The following is a 26,932-nucleotide window of genomic DNA, read 5'->3' as shown; positions in this document are numbered from 1 at the left end:
GCCCAAGTGGAGGAGTTCAAGTATCTTGGGGTCTTGTTCACGAGTGAGGGAAGAATGGAACGGGAGATCGACAGGCGGATCGGTGCGACCTCTGCAGCGATGCGGACTTTGTATCGGTCCGTTGTGGTGAAGGAGGAGCTAAGCCGAAAGCGAAGCTCTCGATTTACCGGTCGATCTACGTTCCTACCCTCACCTATCGTCACAAGCTGTGGGTCGTGACCGAAAGAAAAAGATCCAGGATACAAGCGGCCGAAATGGGTTTCCTCCGCAGGGTGTCCAGGTTCTCCCTTAGAGGGTGAGAAGCTCGGTCATCCGGGAGGAGCTCACAGTAGAGCCGCTGCTCCTCCACGTCGAGAGGAGCCAGATGAGTTGGCTGGGGCATCTGATTCGGATGCCTCCCGGACGCCTCCCCGGTGAGGTGTTCCGGGCACGTCCCACCGGGAGGAGACCCCGGGGACGACCCGGGACACGCCGGAGAGACTACGTCCTTCGGCTGGCCTGGGAACGCCTCGGGTTCCCCCCGGAAGCGCTGGATGAAGTGGCTGGGGAGAGGGAAGTCTGGGCATCCCTCCTAAAGCTACTGCCCCCATGACCCTAACTCGGTTAAGCGATGGAAGGATGGATGGATAGTTTGAAGCCCCAACCCTGTTTCGAAACCCCACCATGAAACCCTGAACCTGTTTTGAAGCCCCAATTTCTTGTTTCTGAGTTGATTGAATTAGTTTAACTCTTTGTGCCACTTGTGTCTTTGTATTTTTCCTCAGCAGCATCCGACTCATCAAAGGTGATGTAATCACCAAATAATGCAAATGATTCAGTCACTCATTATTGTTTTAAATTCACTCACTTCACCTTTACGGTTTCCAAAATCCGACTCTGTCAGGTTGTCGTTTGGAACATTCTGACTATTCCTCATTAAAATCCAAATTACCGCAAGGCAACACTGGATGCGCGTGAGCCATATTGTTGACTTTTTATTGACAAATACCACCGATGTATTCAAGTCATTTGGAAAGCAAACATTCACAAAGACAAAAAAAATGAACATGGACGGGACACTTTTCTGCTCCTGAGGAACACCGACGACGCAATTCTTAATTAAGAGCTTTTCGGAATACTCTACCGCAAAAACAATAATAATCGTCGTCATGATCGCTCTATGCTCTATGTTGCTGCTGCTTTTACAAATCTGTAACCAAAAAAAGGGTAGTTCACTGAGGGGAGAGAAGTGCATTATGGGTAGAGTACTCCTGTCGGCCGAACTTGACAATAATACTGTTCAGGCACTGCGAGAGACAACTCAATTTTGTAGCTTTGTCTTGAAATGTTGGTTCATAAATACGCTTCATCTACGCTCTACACTATTTGCACTTCATGATAATTATAATCAATATTTACAAGACCATCACGCAGTTGTTTGATCTACATTTTAAGTCACACCAGAGTGAAATTAAAACTACTTTTAACAGACCAATTGAAAATTTGCAACAATATTAATACTCTTTTTTTTTGTTTTTTTAATTACTAGTAAATGTGTTTAACATTATGCTTATGTACAATATGTCAATACTATTGTGATCTATTTTTGCAGGTTTTTAGGGGCTGAAAAGGTTTGAGCAGGTTTGTTGACATGCGAGCTAGCTAGCCTGAGAAGCCAACGTAGAAAACGCCACCCTGGTAGCCGAGCTTCGAACCCAGAACCTCGCAGGTGTGAGGCGAGCGGGCATAAAGAAAAAAATTATATCCAATTAGGGCTTTACAGTGGTGCCTTGAGATACAAGTTGAATTTGTTCCGTGACCACAAATTTGCCAAACTTTCTTTATCCCGGCAAGGCCGATGGGAACAGATCCTCGTATCTCAAGGCACCACTGGATTGTGATATGATAGGTAACATTGGGAAAATGTCACAAGTTACTTGAATTAAGCGTAGGCGCCTCGGGCGAACGAAGGTCTGCTCGTTCAAGCCTCCGAACGGCGTTCCGTACATGATACAATCGTGAATCGTCACCGCAATAATAAGGAGACAAACTGCGGATTATTTCCGGCGGGTTTTGGATCACATCTTTGGGACGGGACAGCCGTGTTCTTGGAGTTGGGATCTTGCATAGAACACACTTTGTGCTTTGAGTGTGACATGAGTTAGCACCATGACGGCGGCGTGTCAGTCAGGCCTCGGATAGGCGCGGGAGAGCCGCGTTGCGCTTCTCGAAGGCTCAGGCGCGGGCCGAGCCTCCGGGCGTTATTGCTTTGAGGCCGCCGCGGCACAGCGGCAGCGCGGCGGCGGCCGCGGGGGCCCCGGGCCGCGCCGGCGGGACGAAGACGGGACAGGAGCGCGTGCGCGCGTGGCTCTTGCGGCCCCCGGGGCGGCCGACCGGCTCGCCGACGGCGCCCGGCAGTAACGGCGGCGGCGGCGGCGACGCCGGCGGGCGGGGCCGCCAGCGTTCCGAGCGCTCCTCCTTGTGCTTGATGGAGTACCACGTGAGGAAGATGAAGACGAAGCCCACAAACTTGAGGCTGGCGGCCAGGCCGAAGTAGACGAAGCGGAAGGCGGTGACGTCGTACTCCCAGCACGAGCCGGGCACGCCGCAGTCCTGCTGCCACAGCATGCAGGTGGTGTCGATCACCGCGCCGAAGTAGATCGGCGTCGGGATGTACGCTGAAAAAACAACAGGTTGGACACACACACAGACCGATACGGCTTTTTTTCAGGGCAGACATTATTAAAAATGATCAAAATTTCAAATAGTACAAACTCAGATACTTCATTTTGCTTAAATGCCTTTAAGTATATGTTTTTTTAGCAGCTTTTCAACATGGTAGATTGCCCCCCCCATCTTAGACAATATACATTGTTGTTTTACAATTCTAACAAAAAGGGCATCTCTTCTCTTCAGCATCTCTTCTAAAGTGAACTGGAAATTTAAATTAATTTATCATTCCATGAAGTTTGCCTAGTTTTAAACTGATCTCTTATTGGCCATAGGAAATATATATATATATATACAGTATATTTGTATAAAATAAAAAGTCAGATGTCGATATGTGTCAAAATGACGAATATCTGCGTCGAAATTCGGGCCGGCTGATATATTTTTCCATTTATTTTTAATTGAACCAATTAGTCAACTTTATTACTCCGCAAAGACAGTTAGAGCTTGAAGTTGATTCATACCAGTACAACAGAATTTGCATTATATTGTTCAATATTATTCTGCTATTATTAAAGTTATACTATTAATGAATAATAGAACTTTTTTTTCAATTGTCTTTGTAGGAAATGTGGTGAAAAAAAAATATACTGCATGAATTTTTGTTGTTGTTGCAACAACAAGAACAAGTATGTAGTTGATTTTTTTTTTTTTTAAAGTGATGCCATTTAATCACAGTTTGAATGGGATATGCAATTTTATATTCAGTAACTAATAAAGGCATTATTACAATAATGATTACTAAAGTGATACATCAAAATGTGAGATTGGATTTTGGAAAGAAAAGGTGCTGCTATACATCTTTGTCACCACTGGGTGGGAGCATTGCGCCATTTAAGACGTTTGGCTTGCCATCAAACGGAAACGAGCCTTTTCTTTCTCCTAAACTCAATAAACTCACCGAGAGTTCTGAGAAGGACGAACTGCATGCCGAGAGCAAAAGGCCTCTCTGGTTCATCCACCGACCTGAACAAGACATCAATACACGTGACAACATTTTTCTTTTCTGGGATATTACAATTGCATTAAGTAACGTTCCAACTTACTTATTGTAAGCACTTTGATGTCTGATCTTGACTTAAAGCTCTCAAATGACAAACATATTTGGTAAACATTCAAATTCCATTGCCAACGTTCCTCCGCTTTAATGGCAGCAATATGATTGTTTTCTTTGCAACATTAGTGCTTTAGCCTCTATGACTTTTTCCTCATGGGAAACGGGAAGCATTATTTTATTTTTGGGACTTTTTTTCCTTCTATCATTCCAATCAATCAATTCTCCCCTCAAAACTTTCCGCACGCACGCGTTGCACTCGTTCATAACTTGACTTCTTGTAGTTTTGTGACTACACAGTTTCCTCACCTGAGCGTGACGATGATGGCGGAGGGCTGCGCGCAGGCGGTGATGAGGGTGACGATGAAGAGGAAGACGAGGAAGGGGACGAGCGTGTTGCACGTGCGGTCGCACTTCCCCGAGGCGGCGAAGCCGTTCTCGTTCAGGTACGTCTTGACGATGACCAGCCGCAGCCGATTGACGGGGCCGCCGCCCGACTGCGGCGTGATGACCTGCCGGCTCTGCACGCAGCCGCACTCCGTGTAGTTCCTCATCTGGGCGGACAATTTGATTGAATGAACTGACAGGTTATAGTCACTTAATTTGGGCTTTTTTTCCCCAGATGTCAAATGAAATAAAAAATCTATATACATACATTCACTATCATACATTGTCTTTTGATTTTTTTTCTCCGACTATTTTCGTTTCAAATGTTTGTGTATTTTTCATCAAATATTTGTCTAATATTTTAGTCCTATTAGGCTTTTTTATTATTGCTCTCATTATCATTATTCATCATCATCCTAACAGTTTCCTTTTGTCTCATATGCATATTTGTAATCTTTATTTCTGTCTGATGTTTTTGTCGAATGTGTTTGCGCTCTTGTCTACAGTTTGTGTATTTTCCATCTCATATTTGTGTTGTTACATTTCTGGGTTTTCTAACAGGACTAGTTTGTCTAACATTTGTGACTTTTCCATCTCATCCTTTTTCATTTTGGTCAATGTTTTTTGGTTTATTTGAAAAGCATTTGTGCGCGCGCTCACCCCGCCGCTGTCGTTGCCGACGGCGCTGCACCCGGCCAGGCAGGGGTTGAAGTAGGTGATGCCGTCGGAGCCGCACACGGGCGCGTACTCGTGGATGCGGCAGGCGCAGTTGACGTTGCAGCTTCCCGTCAGATTCCTCTGCGTCAGCGTCAGCGTCGGACTGCGACGACGCACACGCAAATGACAATCAACGCCACGTCCGGAGATATTTTTCGATTTCGTCTTGAAACATTCCAAAACCTTTTCACCAAATCTGAGCTTTGGGACAATTTCAAGCTAACAACTCATTGATTATTAAAATAGTTGTCGATTGCTTTGAAAACACCTTTAATGTTTTGTCATTTTTCCTATTATATTTTTCATTCTTTTTGTCATATTAGTGCAGTCTCACTTGGGCTCTTGTTGATGAGTGCAAGTGTACCTAATGTTTTGACCCGCCGCTCCCATTGGCAAAATCCCTTGGCATATCTCGCAACGTTGTGATCATACTGTTAACTGTCACATGACAAGTCCATAGTGTCTCATCTCTATTACCCAACACGCGTGCCTCTTTTGTCAGGTTGACATCGTCACCACATTGCGAGCGCAAGTTCCTTTATGATTTTTTTTTTGGACTTCCCAGCGGAAAGGAGGGTCTCCACATTCCTCGGGAGGACGAGGATGCCGGAGCAGCCACGCTGACCGTCCCAGCCAGCTTGACAGATAGCAACCTTATTAGCAGTCATTCATTCCAATATTATTTTGCAACTCTCGTGTCGGGAAGGAAACCGGAAACGGGCGCAGAGTCCGATAGATTTTTTATTTTTCTTTATATTTTAAATTACAGTACACAGTACAAATGTTTGTGTTTTTTAATCTAAATTGATTTTAATATTTAACATGTTAATTGGATAACATTTTTGTATTGTTGCTAATTGCGTATTTTTACCAAATATTTTGTATTTTGACCCATCTTGTCATATCGATTTATTTATTTCTTAAATATTCAGGTACTTTTCTTCTAATCTTTTTGTATAATATTTTGGTGTTCTCTAATATTTTTGTATTCTTGCTCATATTTGCGTATTTGTATCTAATGTTTCTATAGTTGTCATATTTATCTATTTGTAATATTCAAAATATTTTCTAGCATTTGGTTCTATTTCCATTACTGTATCTGTATTTTTTAGAAAGGGCAAAACACTTTTTTCTTTTTCATCTAATACATATTTGCACCCGACCCCCCCCCCCCCCCCAAAAAAAAAATATTTGTGTATTTTTTAACTAAATTGAAATAACTGGCATCATTTTGTGCCGCTGCTGCTGCTACTTTTAGACGTGCAAAACGTGGCTAATTAGTAACGCATACGATGCCAGCATAATTCAGAATGAGAGGTGACGAGTGATTCATGTGTGAGTGTTGCTGGTTAATTCATATTTTCATATTCCTCTCCATTTAGCGCGGGGGGGGGGCCTTAAATGGGCCAAACCCGTGGAGTGGACTTTCCGAGACGCGTCTGTCTTTGGAGAACAAAGTGCCCGTGGGTTTTTTTGGCGCTGTTTTTTTGCGGGTCTACTCCTGATAGGCGCGCTTGCAGAGTTTCCTGCCGTTCGGTGCGAGCGGCCCGTGGTTGGGGGCGTGGGGGGGCTCACCCGGTTGTGTAGGGTATGTTGATGCCTCCCAGGTTGATGCTCTCGCAGCCCACGATGAAGAGCGTGGAGAAGCAAAGCAGCGACACGCCGCTGCAGATCATGGCCAGCTTGGCCGACTCGCGGGCGCCCAGCTTCAGCTTCTTGATGATGTAGCCGCCCAGCACGATGCCCACGCCCGCGCTGGGCACGATGATCAGACCTGCGAGGAGGAGATAAGTGGAGATCTTTTAAAAGTTCCTGTTTTTCGCGCTGATTCCGATGTCCTTCTTGCTTGTAGTTCTCGTCCGTGACATCCATCTTGACGTGGGTTGGGTGTCCATGGCAACAGCACCGCCCCTTACCCTTTGTCTCCTGGCAACATGCGGTCGGAGACAAGGTAACGATATTTATTGCGCGCGTGCGTCTAGAAATGAGCACATGTTCGCCGCCAAGATACTCGGACGCGTCGACGCCGCGATAATCCCGACAGTTGTGCGCATCATCAGCGCCGCTAAAGGGTTAAGATGAGTGGCCGGACAAATTAAAAGGGAAAGAAATCAACGTGCGTGCGTAATGAACGCGTTGCGCTCAAGGGACGGCGCCAGCACGTTTATTACTCAATGAAAGTCAGCAGGACAGCATGACTCGCACAAGAAAAAGTCAACGTCGCCTTTTAAGTGCTATCGTAACGACAAAAGTGATTTCCTGTCAATGTCATTGGAAGGCTTAAAAAAAAAAATAAAAAAAAAAAGCTTGGATGGTCGAAAAGAACACAATTTAAAATAAAGTCCCTGAATTTCCTTTGGGATCAAGAAATTATTTACATAAACTAAAAGTAGTGATAGTCATAAATAGTAGAAGTAGCAGAATAAATCTTTCCACTTGCACAGATGTCGTCAAGCTGAACGCATCCACACTGTCATAGTGGTCGATTTTCGAGGGCCGACAATTAATCGAACAATCGACAACTATTTTTGATAATCGAGTAATAGTTTAACTTCAAATTGTCCAACTTCAGCTTGTTAACTGAATGGTGTTGCCAAGTGAAGGTCCGCCACACACGTGCTCATTCAATGCTAACGTGAGCCAAAAATGTCCGCCATGTCATCCGGCACACAAATTCAGCTTGTCTGCTTCCTGTTAATTCTTTATTTTTATTTTTTTAATGAAAAAAGTGTTGGCGTAAACCAATTTGCATTTGCAGCAGCATCAATCAACGGGAAGTTGAATGAAAATCACATTTTTGGCGGGTTGAACTTGGCAATATTGACTCATAAGAAGAACCATTCGCCACGTAACCAATCAAAAGCCGCTTCGATGATCACCGACACGAACCAGGAACGACCGCGGCGCCAAAACGTAAAGCGCGCCCGTCTCACCCGTGTATATGCTGGCGTTGGAGGCGGGGATGCCGAACTGGGACTCGATGAACTTGGGGATGAAGGTGATGAAGGCGGTGACGATGGCGCACTCGGCCGTGTAGGACAGGCTGACGAACAGGAAGGTCACGTTGCTGAGGATCCTCAGCGCCGCCTCGGGGAGGTCTGCGGAAGCACAAGACGGCGCGCCGGACGTCAGACGCCGGACGGTTCGTCCGTTCGGAACGCAGTTATTCCCGCTTCGTCCCGTCAAGGGCAGACGCGCCCCTTTAGGTGCGCCCGAGGCCGCCGTCGACGTGATTCGGTGCCCCCGCGTTGATCCTGTCGCTCGCCAATTATGCGGTCAGCGTAAAGAAAATACACTGCTGTTGCTAGGCAAATTAGGTTCGCTTGCAAAGCTCATTTGGGCAGCTTCTTTGGGCTGAGTATCAAGCGCAAATCCTTACCCACTCCTTGGACAATTTAAGCGCGCTCTATAATATTCTACTTTATAAAATCATAGACTAATATCATCATGAAATTCGCATTGTGACTATTCTCAGTAAGCTGAAATATTATACATGTTGAGATACTGTATATTTAAATGTGTTGCTCCACCGTTTGTGTTCAAATATCTGCGGCTTAAAGGGTCCCAAAACCGCAACGGTCGTTGCTAAGCGTTAGCATTTCGATGGCGTTTCCCAATGTAAACTAGCTTAAAAATACACAAATGGAGCTGAGGCTCGTCGAGGCCGACTGAGCTCTCGATCCGCCAATCGCGCAGGCGGCCGTCCGCGAGCGTCATCGTTCGCGGCGAATGATTTGCGTCCGCGTCGGGGGAGGAAGCGGCGCGGCGTGGACAGATGGCGAGCTCCCGCCGATGCCTCCCGCAGCTGTCCGCGACACGCCACTGGCTTGCGACGCTTGCTCCTTTTGTGGCGCTTCATTTGCATCATAACAGTCAAAGCGACTTAAGAGCGCCACTTCCGAGCGGCAGGCCACGTTGGGCCAAAACCGTCACAGGGAACCCGAAATGGTTTTGAAATGCGCCAATCAGAGCCATTTCTCTGACCTTGCGGCGTTATTAGGATTTCATCTTTGATGGCTAGTATATGTGATTCAAAACGCCCTTAAATGGCCGCTTCGAACCAACATGGCCGACTTCCCGTGTCACGTGGGGCCTGTGTTCGAGTGACTTTTTTGCAGGTCTCCTCGTGACAGACATGCCTACCAAATTCCGTGCGGCTGGGAAACCGACCGACCTTGCGGAGCCGATACATATTTCTTTGGTTTTATTGCGAGTCGTTCGGACTTTGCCGCCATGCTCCACTCGCGCAGGATGAAAACAAACAAAACCAAAAAAAACCTCCAATATTTTCTCATTTAAGGTTGCCTTGCTAGTATATGTGGCTGTTATTTGGAAGCAGTTGGACAAAATATCACCTTTTCATCCCTGGGAATGGCTAAAACGACCCAAAAATGGCCAAAATGGCAGATTTTGTCTCCCAAATGTCATGTTGCCAAGTGCCACAGCGATAACAGATTATCTGCATCTTAAACACAACTTAGCAGACGCATGACTGATATGCGCTTGTTATTCATACCTAACGTTCCTTCAAAAAGGTCTGCAACATTTCACAAGGAAAGCGAGAATGTGCACGATTGGAGAGATTCCGTTAGAATGTCTCCGTGTCTGCAGTCATCTGAAGGACAAAAAAAAAAAAAAAATGGAGCTCGTTGGAAGTCGCTGGACTGCGACGTTAGCTTCAACGGAAGGACGCACGCGGCAGCGCAATTCCAAACGTTGAAGTGTTTGCATTTCACTCGGCGAATGTTTGGACGACACGCTGGCTTGTCGTCTTGCTTGTAGGCCAATTGCGGATGTTAAAATGTGACTTAAAACATTGGATGTAGTCTTGATAAAGGTTCAAGTCTAGTAGCTCCTCACCCTTGATGTCTTTCCCGAAGCCGATGGAGGAGGAGACGTTCTTGCCCTTGCTGCCGGACTTCTCCTTCATCACGCCGTCTTCGCCGCACAGGCCGCCGGGCGACGAGCCCGTCTTTTTCTTCCTCTTCTTGTGGCGCGGCGGCAACTTTTTGGGGAAGGCGAACATGGGAAAGATGACCAGGAGCATGGCGACGGCGCACAGCAAGAAGCCGCTCCACCTGAACGACAGAAAGCCACCGGATTGAATTTTCCAAACGGTCGACGATTAAAACAACAGCCTCGTATTTACCAGTTGCCGACAAAGCGAGGGTCGCTTTGGTCGATGTTGACCGCGGTTTTGGGGTCCACGTAGAAACCGATGAGGACGCCTCCCAGCAGGTAACCGGCCGCCGGGCCCAGGGCTCCCATCACGTACATGACGGCTGAGCCAAACCAAAACGGAGACAAAGGGACATCTTACCAATGGATAAACGGTGCCGTTTTGATTCCGCGTTTTCCGCTGTAAATGGAGGACCCCTCATAGCGTGTTTCGAAAAACTAGCGGCCAAGCCTCATCCCGTAAGTCTGCACAACGCATCGCGTTTTTCATTCATTCGACGTATCCGTCAGGCTCAAGTGTACTGAAGCGCAGCGTTTCGCCACCTGGCACCACTGGCGCCGCGACCAAACAGCGCTGTAAAGTGCAGCGGTTCGTGTCTCATTACCCCCTTCGCCATGGAAACGCCCCCAAAAATGTGCACCGAACTGAGCCGCTGGACGCGAACGAGGCGATTGTACGCGACGAACCGATTGGAAATACAAATTCAACTAGTTAACAGTTGCGTTTTAGTTTCAGGACGAGACGTTTCCTTCTCAACGAACGAACGAACGAACGAACGAACTTTCTAAGCAGCCCCGAGGCAAATTTTTCACAGCTTCTGTAACATGTGAACAGCTGACCTGAAAGCACCAGAGGTCTTGCGATGACCCGAGGGCTCGCCTGCAGCTTTCCGACACACAAGAACGCACAGGAGTGTGTGTGTGTGTGTGTGTGTGTGTGTGTGTGTCACCACGGGAAGGCAAAATAAACTCATTAAAGTTAGAACACCTAGGTCGGACGAGTGGGGAAAATAATAAGGCCCCTGCAGCGGAGACAAGCCAAAGCCATTTAGCAGCTACAATCGGCAGGGGTCGAACTTTCCATAATTACACCTGGAACATTGCTTCAAGCTAGCACGGCGTTAGGATTAGCACTTTGGAATGGCGTGCGTGTGTGTGTACTTTTTGAGAGAATTAATTCACTGCCATTGACGGCTTTAGAAGTCAAATATCCATGTTAACTGGGAAGGCTGGCTGGGTGTGAACGAGTTAAAAGAAAGGTCTCGCTCACACACAGACTTCCTTCTCACAGATAGGATAACAAGTCACTCTTTTGTCACGTCTCGACAATATGCAAAATACTCTCTTTGTTTCACATTCAAAAAAAGTATCCCTTAATCTCGACCTCTGACGCCGACGGAATACCTCGTCCACCCGCCGCCACATTACATAACAACTCCTTGCGTACGTTCGTGGACTCTCCCGCCGTTGAAATGTGTATTTTTTGTCACACTGGAAGTTGTTTTGCCAAATGTTTTGGGCTGACAATTGCTTGCTCGTCTCCTTGTGGCTGCTAACTTTGAACAATGAGATCCATCTGATGCTGTGGACGCTCTCTTCGGAACATGGTTTGTGAGACTAAAAAAATGTCAGGAAAAGCCTACTGGAACAGCTGAACTTTTAGTGGGCAATCACGGGCACTTTCGATGGCGGCAGGTGTGTGCTGACTCCCGCTTTCCGTGAGTTTGAATGCGGTATAAGAGGATGTGCACACTTGTGCAACCGCGTTATCTCAGTTGTTTATGACTTATTTCAGTTTTTTTTTTGGTTTTGGTTTTTGTACTCGATTTTCCAAATAATGGTGGAAAAGGTTTTCAAAGGTCTCATTTGTTTCTAATTATTATTTATTTATTATTATTAGTTTCTAATTTGGTGTGTAGACGTTTTCTATCTACTGTGTACAGTGCAGACAAAAAAAAAAACATCGATTTGATATGAAGCACATTTAAAAAAGCCCGTCAGGTCAGTTTATTTAAAAGGCGCGTGACCGCTTTGCCGCCGTTAATCCACACCGCCAGACGTGACTCATTCCTCGAAGCACCCGAAGCAGGTGTCCTTCCCCCGTTGGCCCGCATCGCATGGATATATATCTTTTTTTTTTAAAACCCCGCCTTCTCTCGTCTTCCACAGTCGAGGCCCGTTAACACAACGCGGCAGGATATTAGCGGGGACGAGCTATTCATTACAGCGGGCAAGCGTGGCAAAGGGTCTTCTCTTTTTATCTCCCGCTCGAGATGAATAACGGCTCGTCGGCTCATAAACGGCTGAGGACGGTCCGGAATGGAATAAAACAGGACAAGGACTGCGTGGTGATAGAGTTGCAGATGAAGGCCAGGTTGCTTCTTCTGACATTGGATTGCAATACAATATAATTCGCAAAAAGTACATGCGACGTGAATGCAAATTTGGAATCAGACTGTCTGTTGGAATATTTGGATGACGTTGACCTTTTTTTTTTTCATGGGGTGAATTTCTTCGACACGAAACATATTCCGACCTTGCTTTATGCGCCTCGTCGTTTATGTTCCCACATATTTCGAGGCGTAAGTCACCAAGTGGTACATTTAAATTCTGTGCGCTGTGGTCAAACTGACCGGGCTTATGGGAGAATGCAAATAATTGCATCAGCCACTTAAAAATACATTATATAAATATATATAAACGCCAAACGTTACCGCAACCTTCGTATTGTTGTTTGTTTGAATGTCATTATCTTTGTCAGTGTTAAATCAACAACAAAAACATTTTTTAATGAATTAAAAAGGCTAATATCTGCTGATTAAATGGAGCAGGCCATTAATCGGTCTGGCTCCATTTTCTTCTCATGTAAAATATGTTTCTTGGCTTGTGAAGCAACGGTCCACACGCCAGTTGAGCACGGTACCGAACATATCCAACCCCGGAGTGAGCTTTGGCTTCCGCCAGTGGGACTGAATGAGGGATGAAAGTAGTCACTGGCAGTCCAAGCGGGTGAGGGCACTGATTTTTTGGGCGGAAACTCCATCTTAACATGTGACCCAATCCCCCCCCCCGGTCGATCATCTTAAAGCTGTTCCGCCCGACTGTTTGTTCCGTTTCGGACCGATGCGGTTTAGGAAACGACAGAAGGGCGACCGGGGCAGAGTCTTCGGATTGACAGATGTGCTGGCACAGCAGCAACAGCGGCAGGGGCGCGACACTCGATCACACACACGCCGCAATGGGGCGGGGGGGGTGCCAACGAAGGAACGCCGCCTCACCGCAAGCCTGCTTGACTCAATTACGCGACAGACCTTCAGCGGTGGCACGTGAAGGACGAAACCTTACAGGCTTCATATGATCCGTCGGGTGCGACTGGCTTTCCCCGCTTGCGTCTTTGTACCCAGTCAGCATCGGCGTGGCCGCTGGGGTCTGACTTTCAATACGCGGCGGCGTTTCTCCGCATTAGACATACATGACGAAGCGTAGATTGAGGACGCAGCAGAAAGAAGTATCGAGCCACGTCGAGCGAGGCCGACGTCCTTCTCGGAATCGTACGGAACGGGACGGATACGTGACGGGAAAGGTTAAAGCGTCGTTGACGACAGGTGAATCTTTGTGACATTTGTTAAAGATATCCAGACAGAGAGCGGCAAAATGGAAGAGTCCCATGCGGGAGGAAGCGGAGACAAAGCAAAACGGATGATTTGGGAAGTGACGGATCGGAGTGAGGTTGGGGGGGGGGGGCATCGGAACGCAAAGCGCAGAGTAAAGAAGAGACGCGAGCGTGCGACCGACGCTGCCGTGCAACTCGGCGAAAACGCTTTCTCGGCAACATCCGCGAACCTTCAGGGACCAAACGCTGCTCTGTTGTCTCCACTCTGCCTCGTCTTCGCAACCCATTCCAGGTCCGTACCAAACAAACACTTGGAGGGCTATCCGATCAGATCCAATTTACTGAAACCCAACTGTTTTCCCTAACAAACGCCACACCTTAGCCCCTAGACCAGGGGCCGGCAACCTTAAAGACTCAAAGAGCTACTTGTGCCCTCTCCCGTGTGGAATTGCATTGCATCACAATGGGGAGGAGCATCTGATAGCATCTTGACTGCGCAAATTTACATGCCTTTGACCTCTGCAACTTGATTCCTAACACCAAACACGCACAAAGATGTTTTAATTGCAGGAAATTCACAGACCCCCGGCCGGTCAAGCCGCCAGCTATGTCCAGCGCAGCTCGGACTGTAAAAAGAACTTCCAGACGTGACGACGAGACGGCGTCCGCGGCGAGTAGGCCCCGTTCGCCTCCCCAGACCTCGCCTTCGCCCCCTCCCCCGTGCCCTTGACAACAGAGCGCACAAACACCCGGTGATAAAGCACGCCGACTCATGAAGCGACCCTCCCCCACCCCCCGTTGCCACAAGTCATTACCTCGGGCGAATCGTGTGTTTTAATCACAGGTCAGGAGGAACGCAAGTGACCAAACGCACGAATCGTCCGATTGTTCACTTCGAAAGTGTCCACCTGTGTTCATCTTTGTGATACGAAGTTAGCGGGATAACGTCAATAACAAACAAACAAAACAATCAATAAGAAACAAGACCCTCGGATTCGTGCTCCAAACGCGACCTTCGTCTAATCTCGACAAAAGGCGACATCGCTCTCTCTTTTACTCGGCGATATACTTTACAAAGCCTTCTCACGCGTCACGCGTTCCTGTTTCAACCGGAATAACGCACGTGCGCCAATGAAATTGCATCGCCGCGGCGACTTGCTGACGGTGTCTTCTTACATGTTCCGACCTTACACAGGACAGACAAACACACACACACAGAAAGAGAGACATTAACAGTGAAACAATGCACATAGGTAATTTATTCCAAGACTACTTTTCAAGTAAACAAAGGAATTGATTGATTCGCTATCCAGTCTCAGGTCCATGTACTAGTGCGCTGTTCATCCTCACTTGTAAGACAATTCAGGGGACTGATTCACTTAAAGAGTAACTAATCTCCACAATTTAAAAAAAAATATATATATATATTTATATATACATGTGTGTAATGTATGTGCCAGCAGTAGTCAAAACACGGTTCTCTGTGAGGAGGGCGAAATCGTTATCAGCTGCAGACCGAAAGCGACGTCAAAGATTGATCCCCACCTGGGCGTAAAACTCCACCTCTTCACACGCGGGAGCCCGACGCAGCAAGCGAGCCGCGTGGAATGTTTTCACGGATCAAGCGAGGTAAAGACGTTCGGATCACGGCGGCCCGTCGGTACCGACCGGTACAGACGGAGAGAGCTTAGACTTGAAAGAAGTGAAAATGATCAGACGACCCCAAAGCCCTTCGGACCATCGAGACGGAGGCCACGCGGTAGGTCGTGGTGCCGCCTCACATGCTTTACTGCTGTAAGCCAAGACATGAGCAGTCACAAGGGCTGCTCAGAAACTACCAAGGCCACGTTCCCAGTTCGACCTGCCTCCTGAGGCACTTGACCTTCAGTTTGGACTTTTTTTTTCTTTTTTGCCTTATTTGTCACGCAAAAGTGAGCTATGTGGAGTCCGGGTTACTCATTATTGAAGACAAAACCCACTTTGGTAGCTCCATCTCGCCTCAGACAAATGTCCCCTCGCTCGCTGCATCAGAAAATTAAGGGGATAAAACTCTGCTCCTCGTTTTCCCACGAGCAAGGCAGCGAGATCTCAGTACTCTAACACTTTGTGCTACATATCACATCATTCCGGATAACGGCAGTATACTTTTAAAACCTTTATTTATATATATATATATATATATATATATATATATATATATATATATATATATATATATATATATATATATATATATATATATATATATAAGCTGTGCGTAGTGTGCAGATATACTGGGCAAGCGACTACGGACGTGTCTGAAATCAGCTCGAAACTCAATGACCGCTTCAAAAAAACAAGACACTGTGACAGTGATTTGATTCGAAAATATGGCTCGATTTGGATCGGCGCACATGAAAACTGCTTCTGAATAAATAAAAAAAAAGGGGGATGTGTGCGCTCCAAAAAAAAAAAAAAGAAATCAAAGTTATTTCTTGTGACTGTAGCGCAAAAGATGGAATATCCCCCGAAAGAACGGCCCCAATCGGAACACTTTAGTTTCCCACATCTGTGTTGCCTCGCAATGATCGAAACGACTATCAAAGTGCTTTGCTTTTACAAGCCCTGCAGCACTGACACGCAACCCAAAAGGAGGCCTCTCAACAAGATCCCGGCAGCGGGATCCTCCTCGGCTTTTTGGGTGATCCGGTGGACATTCCGTCAGCGGGATGCCGACATTAACTCCTTGCAACATCTGCGCCTCACAATGTAGCCTGCTCCTCAAAACCACTCACCGCTTAAGTGACCACGGAGATGATGAACGAAGCATCTGGTGAACGAAGCATCCTCCGAATTGGGAGACGCGTCAATACATCGGCACGGCAATGATCTTGCACCTGCAGCTTTTCAGGCCGTTGGCAGCCATTACCGCCGCAATAATCTGCTCCACTGTACGCTGCAGCCCCCGCGATGGGTCAAATCTTGCCGTGTAACCAGAACAACCTATCTGATGAGATAAACTAGGATATCTGGGCTCGGGGTAATCGTATGTACTGCTCTTCTCTTCACTGGCAGCCGTGTAATCTCAACTGCCTGTGCGACAGTGGCCAGCGCAAAAAAATAAAAAATAAAACTACAACGCAGATCCAATATGACAGCCGCTCAAGCGTTAACAAAGGAACAAAAGGTTTATCGTCGGAGTCGTAGCTCACGGTACAGCTCGGTTAAATGATTGAGATGCCGACTTGCGTCATTGGGAGGTAAGCAAAGGGACGGTCATTTTCCCGCAGCACAAAAAAACGCCGACGCAGGGTGTACAGGGCCGGTATCTTCTTTCACACGTATTTGTCTTTTCACACGGCCTCAGACGTGCAAACACTGCTGCTTGCGCGACGGAAAACGATTGCCGAATTCTCCCAAAGCGCTTGCAAATTCGGGTAGACGCTCACAGTCCTGATCGGGGTCATCCGGGACGTGGCAAAAAAAAAAAAAAAAAAAACAACACTGAAGTCTAATTCAAGGCAGGTGGACTTCACAAACAGGATGAAGGTTTAATGTGAAAACATTTTCAAAAATCAAAAAAGAAGTCAAGTTGCCCTTGATTTAACTTGTGTGGATAACTCAGACCCCAAACACAAAACCAGCAACAGCTTCCGGCTTTTGAGGTGGGATCGGCGTGAGATGGCAGCGTCACAATTGTGGCAAAAGTACTCACACTCTGCAAGTATACGGACACATTCAACGCCTTTACTTAAGTGAAAGTGAAAAAGTACAGACTGAAATGTACTTCAGTCAAATTCCATTTTCACTGTCAATTATGTACAGGATCCGTTTTTGACGAGGTGGCATTTTTAAGTCATCCGCGGAGGTTGACAAGAGGAAAAACAAGCGGTTTTCAAATGTCGTAAGATGGGGATGAGGTCGGGCGACGTCGGCGGCCATCCGTCTCCCTCAAAGCTGCGAATGTTTGGAGCAGACGAACCCTCAAGAAGGGAACAACGGCTTCAGGTCAGGAAGTGAAGAGAGAAAGTTCGCATCAACAGACGGAAAATGTCAATGAATAAACTCGTTGTAGTTCACGGGCCACGTACAGTATAGCCAAATTTGATGTCAACTAGGCCAGACCAGTGAAATTATAGAATAATTAATATAGGAAAAAATACACTGCTGTTTTCTCCCTTTGTTTGAATGCAAAACAATCACAACATCTTTATTTGAAGCAGTCATTTGTGGCAACTTCCAGGGTTCGTACGGTGACGCGCTTTGCCCAAATGAGCCCTAATTGGAAGCAGGTAGCCTAAAAAGATGAAAAAGCGCCAATTTTCTTTTCATGCGGGTACACCATGGCATCAAAATTTGAAGATCATTTCAAGGATTGGCCATGAAAAGCAGGCGGTTGAAGGCCCGTTCTTTAACTCTACATCCTTTTGATAAATGCAGACGCAAACTCTGGAATATCTTTGGCCAGACCATGGGTCACGGGAGATTAGCATAATCGCTAATTCCTCTGTGGCTGCTAATTTAAATCTATAATAGTCATGGGACGTGTGGGCAGCAGGGGGTGCCTTAAGGGGGTTTTCTGCTCTTTTAATTGGTTCATGGCCTTGGTTGATCTTTTTAGGGGGGGGGGGGGGGGTTAGCTATAGGAAACAGGGAGTGGGATTTTTTCCCCCGCTACTCATTCTGTATTATTTAGCAAAAACATAACTGGGTCTTATCTTTAAATGTATTAGCAGGCTCACATCGATGTTTGTGGACAAGAAAACACTACTCTTGAGGCATTCTTTTGATTTTTGTTCAACCAGAGGCGGGGATGAAGGGAGGATTAGGTGAAACAACATGAACCAAAGAGCGAGCGGGAACAAAGGGAAATAAATATGGCCAATTTGTTTTTTCTCCCCCCCTAGCAGCATAGCTGAAGACAAAAGGTTCCTCAGTGTTCCTGCAATCACAGCCTCGCTTGTGGCATTTCCCCAGGAAACTTCCCACACTGTCAAAACAATCCGGCCAGTGCGCTGATAATGGCCGGTGGGCATCCGGCAAATGATGTCTAGCGAAGACTACACATACACGCACGCACGCACGCACACACACACACACACACACAGAGAGAGAGACACCTACGTGAAAAGTGAGTAAGACCTCTGCCCGTGGAAACAAACAAGACTCCCACACTTGCTTCAAGGGGGAAGAACACGGTAAAAAAAAAAAAAAAAGTATTATTATTATTATTATTTATTTTATTTATTTCTTTTTTAAATCGAGGCCTTGAGCGTCATCAGTGACGCGGGCTCGCCAACAGGAAAGTCACATGGTTTATAAGGGAGTAGCAGTCAACGCAGGTACGTCTTGAGCTAAAATGTCGCACAGATCAACCACGAGCAGCTAGGTCCATGACGCTGGTATGGCGGCTCGTAAACGTACAGCAGGTTTTAACAGAAGGAACCCACACACGATGAGAAATTTTTTTTTTTTTTTTTAAATCAACATGTGCGCTTAGCTGCTCTTGGAGCGTATATTGTGGAGTACGCTATGACCAACACAGAACACCGTACACATAATCATGTCTGCCGTAGTACCTCGACGGACCTGTGAGAGGCAGTATGGTACCACAGAGCGTCCGGACTGCCGGAAAATACAACAAAGAAAGAAAGTAGAAATAGATTAAGCTAGGCTAACTGCTAGCTAGTCTGGTAACTACATTGTGGCGGCAACGTTTTCTCTTTGTCATTTTTATTGTGGTGGATGCCACTCAAAAACAGTTCAAACAATTGTTGAAGTGTGCACTCGGTGCTGAAATGAGCACGACTGAGGTGCTTTAAGTCCTAACTTTCGCCCAGATTTTGCTCAAAGTTTCGAGTCGTACGAAGTTCAGTATACACAAAGAGAGCAAAGAAAGTGTGAGAAAGCCAGGATGATGAAACTCCGGAGCGGGCAAACGCAGGAGCGGGAAAACGCAGTAGCGTGATCCGCCAGCCCCCGAAGGTGCAAGACAGCCGACTGAGGGTCAGCACGCCCGATTATTACGAAACAGAGCAAATCCATAAACCGCACACAACAAACCCGTGTAACACTCCTGGAGAAACACTGACATCTATTCAAACAATTCCCAATTTGGTTGAGTTGTAGGGAGCAAACCCCTTGCACTTAACGCAAGATCCTTGACCTATACTACTTATTCGTAAATGAACAGTGTTAAAAATAATAATAATAATAATAATAATAATAATTGCCATGCTACAGATTCCAAAACAAAATGTCCTGCAGTCATGTGTGCTGCTACTTGACTATTAATATCCAGCAGAGACAACCCATTCACCTCATCATGAATGTTGAAGAGGAGGCTGTTCAAAAGGAACGAGACCCGCCCCTCAACCAATTTGTGAATCAATCAGGGCTCGGGAACAGACCATGAATCGCAATTATTTCACATGGGACATTTTCACCTCGTTCGTCTGAAAATGAGCATTTATTAACGCCCAATATGTCTTTGTTCATCGGTCTGCGCCAGTGATGTTTCGTGACAGGCAGAACAAAAAATAAACGTGCATCCACCCGTTGCCGTTCATACAACAAAATGAGTCCCGGCTTCCTGCGAGCATATCAACTTTGTGCTCGATTAATTTTCACACAGATAAAGTCACTTTCGAGTGAATTTGCGAGGAACCGAAGATGAGATCCTCATAAGTTCACCTCGCGGTAGTCACACTTTTTGTGACACTTTTGCGTACGTGGAGTGGCCGGGTCTCCCAATACTTTTGCCCACACCGCCTTTCCAGAAGAGTGGAAGCACATTCCCACTTGCTGTCTGCGCAGAGCGAGGCTGTAACGAGCAGGAATGCACTTGGGACATGTGTCGCCTTAAAAGGTCACGAGGGCGTGCAAGTATGCAATCTAATCAGGCCTTAACCCCCCCTCCCTTTTCTTGCATCAATAGCACCTTTTCAGCATCATTGCCTTTTAAATCACAGATGGCACGAGTGTAAAAGAAGAGAAGAAGTGAATGAGAAAAGCAGATTATTGATCGGCAGGTATGCATCGCTTCGACCAAAATGAAATGGGCAACGTCGTTAGCCGTGACGAGCAGTGGTGCTATTATGTTGTAAATAAGTACACAAAGGATAAGGGGTGCCCCCTGGATGTCAAAGCAGAAGTGGGCATCCAAAAAACGGACATTTTTGAGGGTAGCGGGGGTTTCTCAGCTCCAGTGGTTGGATGACACTGCGTTGCCGCAGCAACGCCAGGCCAAAGCCGCATCACAGGTCAGACGAAACACAAAAACGAGGCGCCCGCTCGCTCTCACCACAAGTATCTCGCTGAGTCGCTGCAAATTGGGTTGGGGGTTTACGCAAATGGCTTTGTTGAGGGGAAGACCACCTCAAGGTACGTTGGGGGCGACTGGTTACCCTATGTCTTGAGAAAATGGAAATGTGACGGCTTGAAGTTGCCATGGTTATTTGCCAGCAACCGGGATGCAAACCAAGGCTGTTTTTGCCCGGCGGACATGTCACAACATGTCTGCGCTTTCCTTCTATCTTGTCGTTTGTTTACCCCCCCCCCCCCCGCCGCTTCAACTCGCGGCGCTGCAGTGGCTCGCGATGACGCGGCCATGTGATCAATAGCGGAGTCTTGAGGGTAGCGGGGGAGGCGACGTGAGGACGAGTTCAACGTGGACTGCTGTGCATCGAAAGGCAGGGGTGGGCAACCTATAATTCATGTTCGTTTGACTACTTGCATTAAACTCTCTCTCTACTGTTACTAAGGTATCTGTCACTAGCCCCTTTCACACTGACGAAATTCGTTAACGTTCGCACAGGACAGCGACCCGGGAAAAAGTCCCTTTTAAAGGCCGGTGTGAAAAAAAATGCTTTTAACCCAAAAGGCCGGGAAACCATGCATTCTGTATCCTTCACACAGAACACCAACGTGTGATAAAAGTCCATTTTGATGGGCAGTGTGAAAGGGGCTCGAGACAACAGAAGATGAATTTATTCATCTCTCTCGTGTTTCACACAGCTTCTAACGCAACTGGGCGTAAGAACTGAGCGTTGCTTGTTAAAACGTCACATCCCAGTTCCAGCTTTGCGCTTACTCCCTTTCACGCCTCCGATACTACCTCGGAAACACCCAGAACAGTGACGAAAGCTCGTCGTTGTAAAAGGCAGTATAGAACGGGCTTCTGATACTACCTCCAAAACTGGGAGATTCGCAGGTCGAGTTCAACCAACCCATTCCATAGAAAAAAGCCGTCAGTGTGAAAGGGGCTTAGAGCTAACGCCGCCGCAATCCACTGTTCAAGTTTAGCTTGTTTAATCACATGACTGGAGGACACGTAGTTCCCATAATAAGAGGTCAGTGGGACAGCGGGCATCTGCGTGAAAGCCTTCAGCAGATTGAGGGGTCCCCCACCAAGGCGGTCACATGGGGGGCGGCGGGATTACTTTTGGAGCTAGGCGTGCATGTCGCAGCAGGCGAAACAATTACGCCGCCGCGTAGCAGGTACGCACGACACCCGTGTAGAGACGCCTGAATGCATCTCCTCTCCTTCTGGCCGGCACAATTCGGAGTTTGACAGTGTGCCCTCTCGCGCGCACACTGTAGCGCTCCATTAATCATACGCAACCCAGTTCTGCCGTCGAGCCCGCGTTCCCTCTCGCAGTGCTGCTGCGGGTCGACTTCGCGGCCTCCGCGGCCAGCCGGGCTTATCGAAAGGCAAACAATCGTGCATAACGGCAATTAAGTGTGTCACAGACTACAAAGTGCACGTGGAAGTCCCAAGCTAACCGACCTCGCCATGATTCCACAAGGAGCAACAAGAAACAACAAAATCAATGGTGTCCCGCTTTTTTTTTTGCCACTTGCTCTGTTAGCATAACAGTCAAATTGGAACCGAATGCAGCTAAACACGCCACAGACAAAAAACAAGTAAGGTCCAATTTCCAGTTCCAATGTGCCGCCAGGGTGTTAACCGTTGCTCAGCGTCCCACTGTTGGAAACGGAGCTCAACGTTAGCCCTTGCTGGAAAAGTGCCGTGAGCCAAGGTTTGATTCATGAGAAAGAAAGCAAAGAAATATTTGAACGTGAATTGCCAAAATTCAACTACATTGTCTTAACAGTACACCTTTTATTCTGGAAAAGACACCTTTTTGCTCTATTTTCTAAAAATAGTTGCTGTTGTTTTGACTTTATTCCTGGGATCATATGCCTTTTGCCCCCGCACCCCTAAAAAAAAAAACTTTATTCATGAAGGAATGTCATATTTATGTGACGACACATCACAATCACACCATATCAGCTTTGAATTGTAACCGCCTCCACATGTTTTAAACAGATAAGCTATAGTCATTTGTTGCAAATGATTTTGCGGACCCTCAATCTACCACTCCCGGACCCCCCAGTTTGTGAACCACTGACCCAGACCGAGGTGCGGACACAAGATCTGGATTCGGACCCTGAGCGCAACACGACTGCTGCAGCCGTACGTCCAGAAGAGGCGCGTTCTGTAGTGCGGGTGAACTTACCCAGGTAGAGAGACGCGTTCTCCTTCTTGACGTTGTCGTCCAGGTAGGTGGGCCCCAGGGTGTAGATGGGCGTGGAGCCCATGCCCACCAGTATCTGGGCGCAGATGAACAGAGCCACGTAGAGGTCGTGTCCGTTGCCTTCGGGGTCGCGAGGGCACGAGGCCGCGTCGGCCGCCTCCCGGCCGCCGCCGAGGCAGAGCCCTTCGTGGGCCGCCGACGCGTTCATCTCTTGGATCTGGTAGGGCGGCGAGATGAAGTGGGGCAGGGAGAAGAGCGCCGCCCCCACGGCGATGACCACGCCGCCGACGGCCAGCCAGCGCGGCCTCTGGCCCCGGCCGCCGAAATACGAGATGAAGACCACCACCAGCAAGCTGCCGATGTCGAAGCAGCTGACCAGCAGGCCCGACTCGGAGCTGCGGAGGCTGTAGCGCTTCTCGATGGTGGTGATGACGCTGCTCAGGTAGCCCGAAACCATCAGGGACTGGATAAACGTCAGGTAGCACATGCAGAACAGGAAGCAGCGCGAATCTCTGAGGATAACGCGCACATACTTCCCGGCCGGGACGCGGATAAGGCGGGACAGGGACAAGCCGACTTTCTTGCCCCCGGCCGCCCCGCGGGGGTCCACGGGTAGGCCGCTGCCGAGCCCCACCACGCTGGACACAGACGGCGAGAAGTCCGTCCTGGAGGAGGGCGACTCGGGGGGTTGAGGCCGGAGCTGGCGGCCCTCGTCCGCGTGAACCGCCTCGCGGTCCGTCCGGCGGGGCCCGTTCAAGATGGGTAGGCTCTTGGACTTGAAGCAGCCTTCCGAGTCCACGTACCGGTCCTGGAGCCGGAGGATCTCCGGCGATTCCGAGAGATCGCTGCCGGTCTCGTCGCTGTCCGACGACGTCATGGCACGGCCGGGTGAGAGGAAGAGGAGGCGGAGGAAGAGGGGGCCGCGGCTTTGAGCTGCGAAGGCTTCTAGTGCCACGCGGGGACTCGGTTGGGGGGCGGCAGGGACGAAACTAAAGACCGCCCTGCCGGCATCACCGGCGCGGACTGGACGCCTCTGGTTACGGACATGTTGTCCATCCGCTGATCACGCGGCGCACCTACGGCCAAAATATCGTCACAAGTCAATAAGCAAAACCTGCGAGTCCAGTCCAAATCTACAAAAACAAAACGTGAATCCTGTCCGGTTTAGACTCCCATTGTGGCGTTGCTTGTTATGGCTCTTTGTTAAATGCTGGTTTTCTTTGTTCCACAGCAGAGCAGCAGCCTAGACACACAACAGACAACAAGTGGTGATGGCGTCCAGAACAAAGACTGCGAGAGGGATGCGAGCACTTCATGCCGGACGAAATGTAGATGCTGCTCGGAATCCCTTCAAGTTCACTGAGCCAAAACCTTTTGCACACAACTGTATGATCTATGTTGGTCATATTTGAAATAAGCGACATATGCGAGAAAATGACAGTTGCGTACAAGAATTGTTTTGGAAAACCTTTTCACCTGCAAAGCTGTTGGCAAGTTTGTACTGAATTTTATATTTGAACCTTTGGTGAAATTGTACATTCAGGAGGTCTGCTGAATGTGATTTCGACGTCAGGTTAATTTTCTCCTCATTCTATTAACAATACTGCCATAAGTTGTTGCTCTTGAATAGCTATTGTGCACTCACTGTATAGCTCGATTTTTAGGGAATATTTTATAAACCTTGAGTTTGAAATCAAATAATTTAAAGAATTACATACACACAGTTTTATTTATTTTTTTAAATATATATTTTGTTTACGGCCACAATTTCTGATAACATCGTTTCAGTGTGCAGTTTGCGTGCGTTCACGATGGGCACGAAAACCCACTTCTTATCGCTAAACTTCTGAAATTACACCAAAATCCGACCATAAACAACACAAACAAAGAGCACCACCGATTGGCCGCGTGGCCAAAATGCCCCAAAGGAATAAAATGACCACAAAAACAGCAGCATCTCCCCTTTTGTCACGACACAAACACATTGAGAGAACAAAAGAGCACGCTGTCAGTGAACGTCTCACACAGTCACTCCGACGACAAACACGCCGCGACAATATTGACGTTATTGAACACATTTGTCCCAAAGAGGCGAGGAATGTTCTGTGTCGCTTTAAAGGTTTGTTGTACTCACACGGGACAGAATGGAGGTAGTGTGTTGTTGTCCTCGGAGCAGTTGCTCGCTGAATGAAATCTGTCTGGTGCGCAGGGCTGCTGGGGGCTGGTGCCTCCTCCACCGACCGTGGGAAATTACACAACTTTGCTAGCTTCTCCACCAAAAGAGCGACCACGAACTGGAATGTTCGCACGGTAAATTTATCAAATATATTTTTTAATATTCATTCGTAGGATTTGAGCAGACGTTTACAATGGTTTACAAGTTTACAAAGACAAGTGTAGCCGAAAAGTAGAGGTTCACTGAACGCACCGCGCCACAAAACCTTGAATTGTTTACAACGTCAGCCATCTTGGGACTTGGAGTTCCCAGTTTTTAATGAATTTAAAAAGCTAACCTTTAATAACAGAATGTTAGGAAAAACGTTCAGAATAACCTCCAAAGAAATAAATTCAGAATTTTACGTCTTAAAAAAAATGGGTATTAAAATGACATTTTAAGATCGGAGACGCGAGACTAGAAACCGCCATAGACTTCGTGTACCGGCATGCATTTCGGTCTACGTCATCTTGACAGCTGGGAGCCATGCTGACCCTGTGCTTTGATTGACTGGTCGCGGGGTCACACACACCAACGGGCTTGGAGCCACACCAAATATGGAATATCCTACTGTATAAGTCACCTCAATGACATCAAATCATAATTAATAAAACAACTTCGCACAAGTTGATATTTTAATGGACTTTAAATCGTCATCGTCCAAACATCTAGTTACTTACTTGTTTTAGATTGCTTTAGTGTTTGATAATGTGGGAAGCGCCAATTCAACGTAAGCAGATTCACTGTGTCCACCATCTTTTGAAGATTCAGAGACACGAACGAAGTCATTTGCATTATGATTCTATATACATTAAAAAAAAAAAAAAATTAAAAAAGGTGTTTGTGTTTAATTTACTGAGAAAATGGGGTGAAGGTTTCAAGAAATGTGTTTTTGCAACTGAGAAAAACTGTAAAGAAAGACACATTTGATTTCCAAAAGGTGAAAATGTGTTATTGCTTGCAAAGAATCCTTACATTTTGCATTATCTGTCAGCAAAAGAAACCCACAAAGGTTATCAAAGTGCATGGCAAATACTATAAGGAATTCGGCTCTGCGCACAGCATTATTATTTGGTGGGAATCTGAGAGGATAGAGAGAGCTGGTGCTGACCTTTTGTAGAAAACAGAGAGAGAGAGAGAGAGAGAGAGAGAACCGCATGGGCGAACAAAGCATTCTTACAAATTATTCCAGTGATGTGTAAGTGCAAGCGCATTAGCAGAATAACGAGGGCACACGAGTAGAACGACGTATGTCGTACTAGTAACGTCTTTGTTTTGTTTTTCCTCCCCACGACTGCCTCCCACTAAATTCGCGAGTAATTGACGAGCCCTAAAAAGCTTTAAAATCGCCAACAATTTCCACAAGATGGGAGCAAAGCACCGCGATTGTCAAGATGAAACTCCTCAACTCACTTCAAAATAGCTAGGTGGCATCGCGTTTCCACAGGGTGGCGGCAAAGTATTACTTTTATAGTTTTGGCCCGCCACCAACATGCAGGCGTTGACAACCTTGTGCTACTAGTGACAGTAGCAAATTCAACAGTTATCATCTAGCGCTTCACTAGAAGAACTACTAGCGTGCAGATGTCAACTCGTGCACAGTACTGCCTCACTAGTAACATGCAGTTGTCCTACTAGTGAGGACATAAACTGTGCACGTGCGCTTAGCGCGCGCTATGTTTTGTGGGGTTTTGTCGCCCCCTGCTGGTGAAATGACGCCACTGAAACACTCACGACATGGACTACATGAAAACAAATAC

At 47.2% G+C, this 26,932-nt stretch overlaps 1 protein-coding gene across 1 annotated transcript; it reads right to left on the bottom strand.

Moving 5' to 3' along the window:
* Positions 1 to 524: 524 nt before the first annotated feature.
* Positions 525 to 25,156, bottom strand: LOC133396743 (solute carrier organic anion transporter family member 5A1). Its single transcript, XM_061666893.1, has 10 exons — positions 25,092 to 25,156; positions 22,940 to 24,200; positions 10,017 to 10,149; positions 9,728 to 9,945; positions 7,801 to 7,965; positions 6,443 to 6,641; positions 4,811 to 4,970; positions 4,073 to 4,317; positions 3,611 to 3,675; positions 525 to 2,657 (listed from the first exon to the last, which is right to left on the bottom strand). The coding sequence occupies exons 2-10, from the start codon at positions 23,832 to 23,834 to the stop codon at positions 2,215 to 2,217; spliced, it is 2,523 nt and encodes an 840-aa protein (XP_061522877.1). The 5' UTR covers positions 23,835 to 24,200; positions 25,092 to 25,156; the 3' UTR covers positions 525 to 2,214.
* Positions 25,157 to 26,932: the final 1,776 nt, after the last annotated feature.

Source organism: Phycodurus eques, chromosome 21, assembly GCF_024500275.1.
Source record: "Phycodurus eques isolate BA_2022a chromosome 21, UOR_Pequ_1.1, whole genome shotgun sequence".
In the NCBI taxonomy this organism is placed as follows: domain Eukaryota; kingdom Metazoa; phylum Chordata; class Actinopteri; order Syngnathiformes; family Syngnathidae; genus Phycodurus; species Phycodurus eques.
The sequence above is the reverse complement of the archived record's forward strand: the minus strand, read 5'-3'. Positions and strand labels throughout refer to the sequence as shown.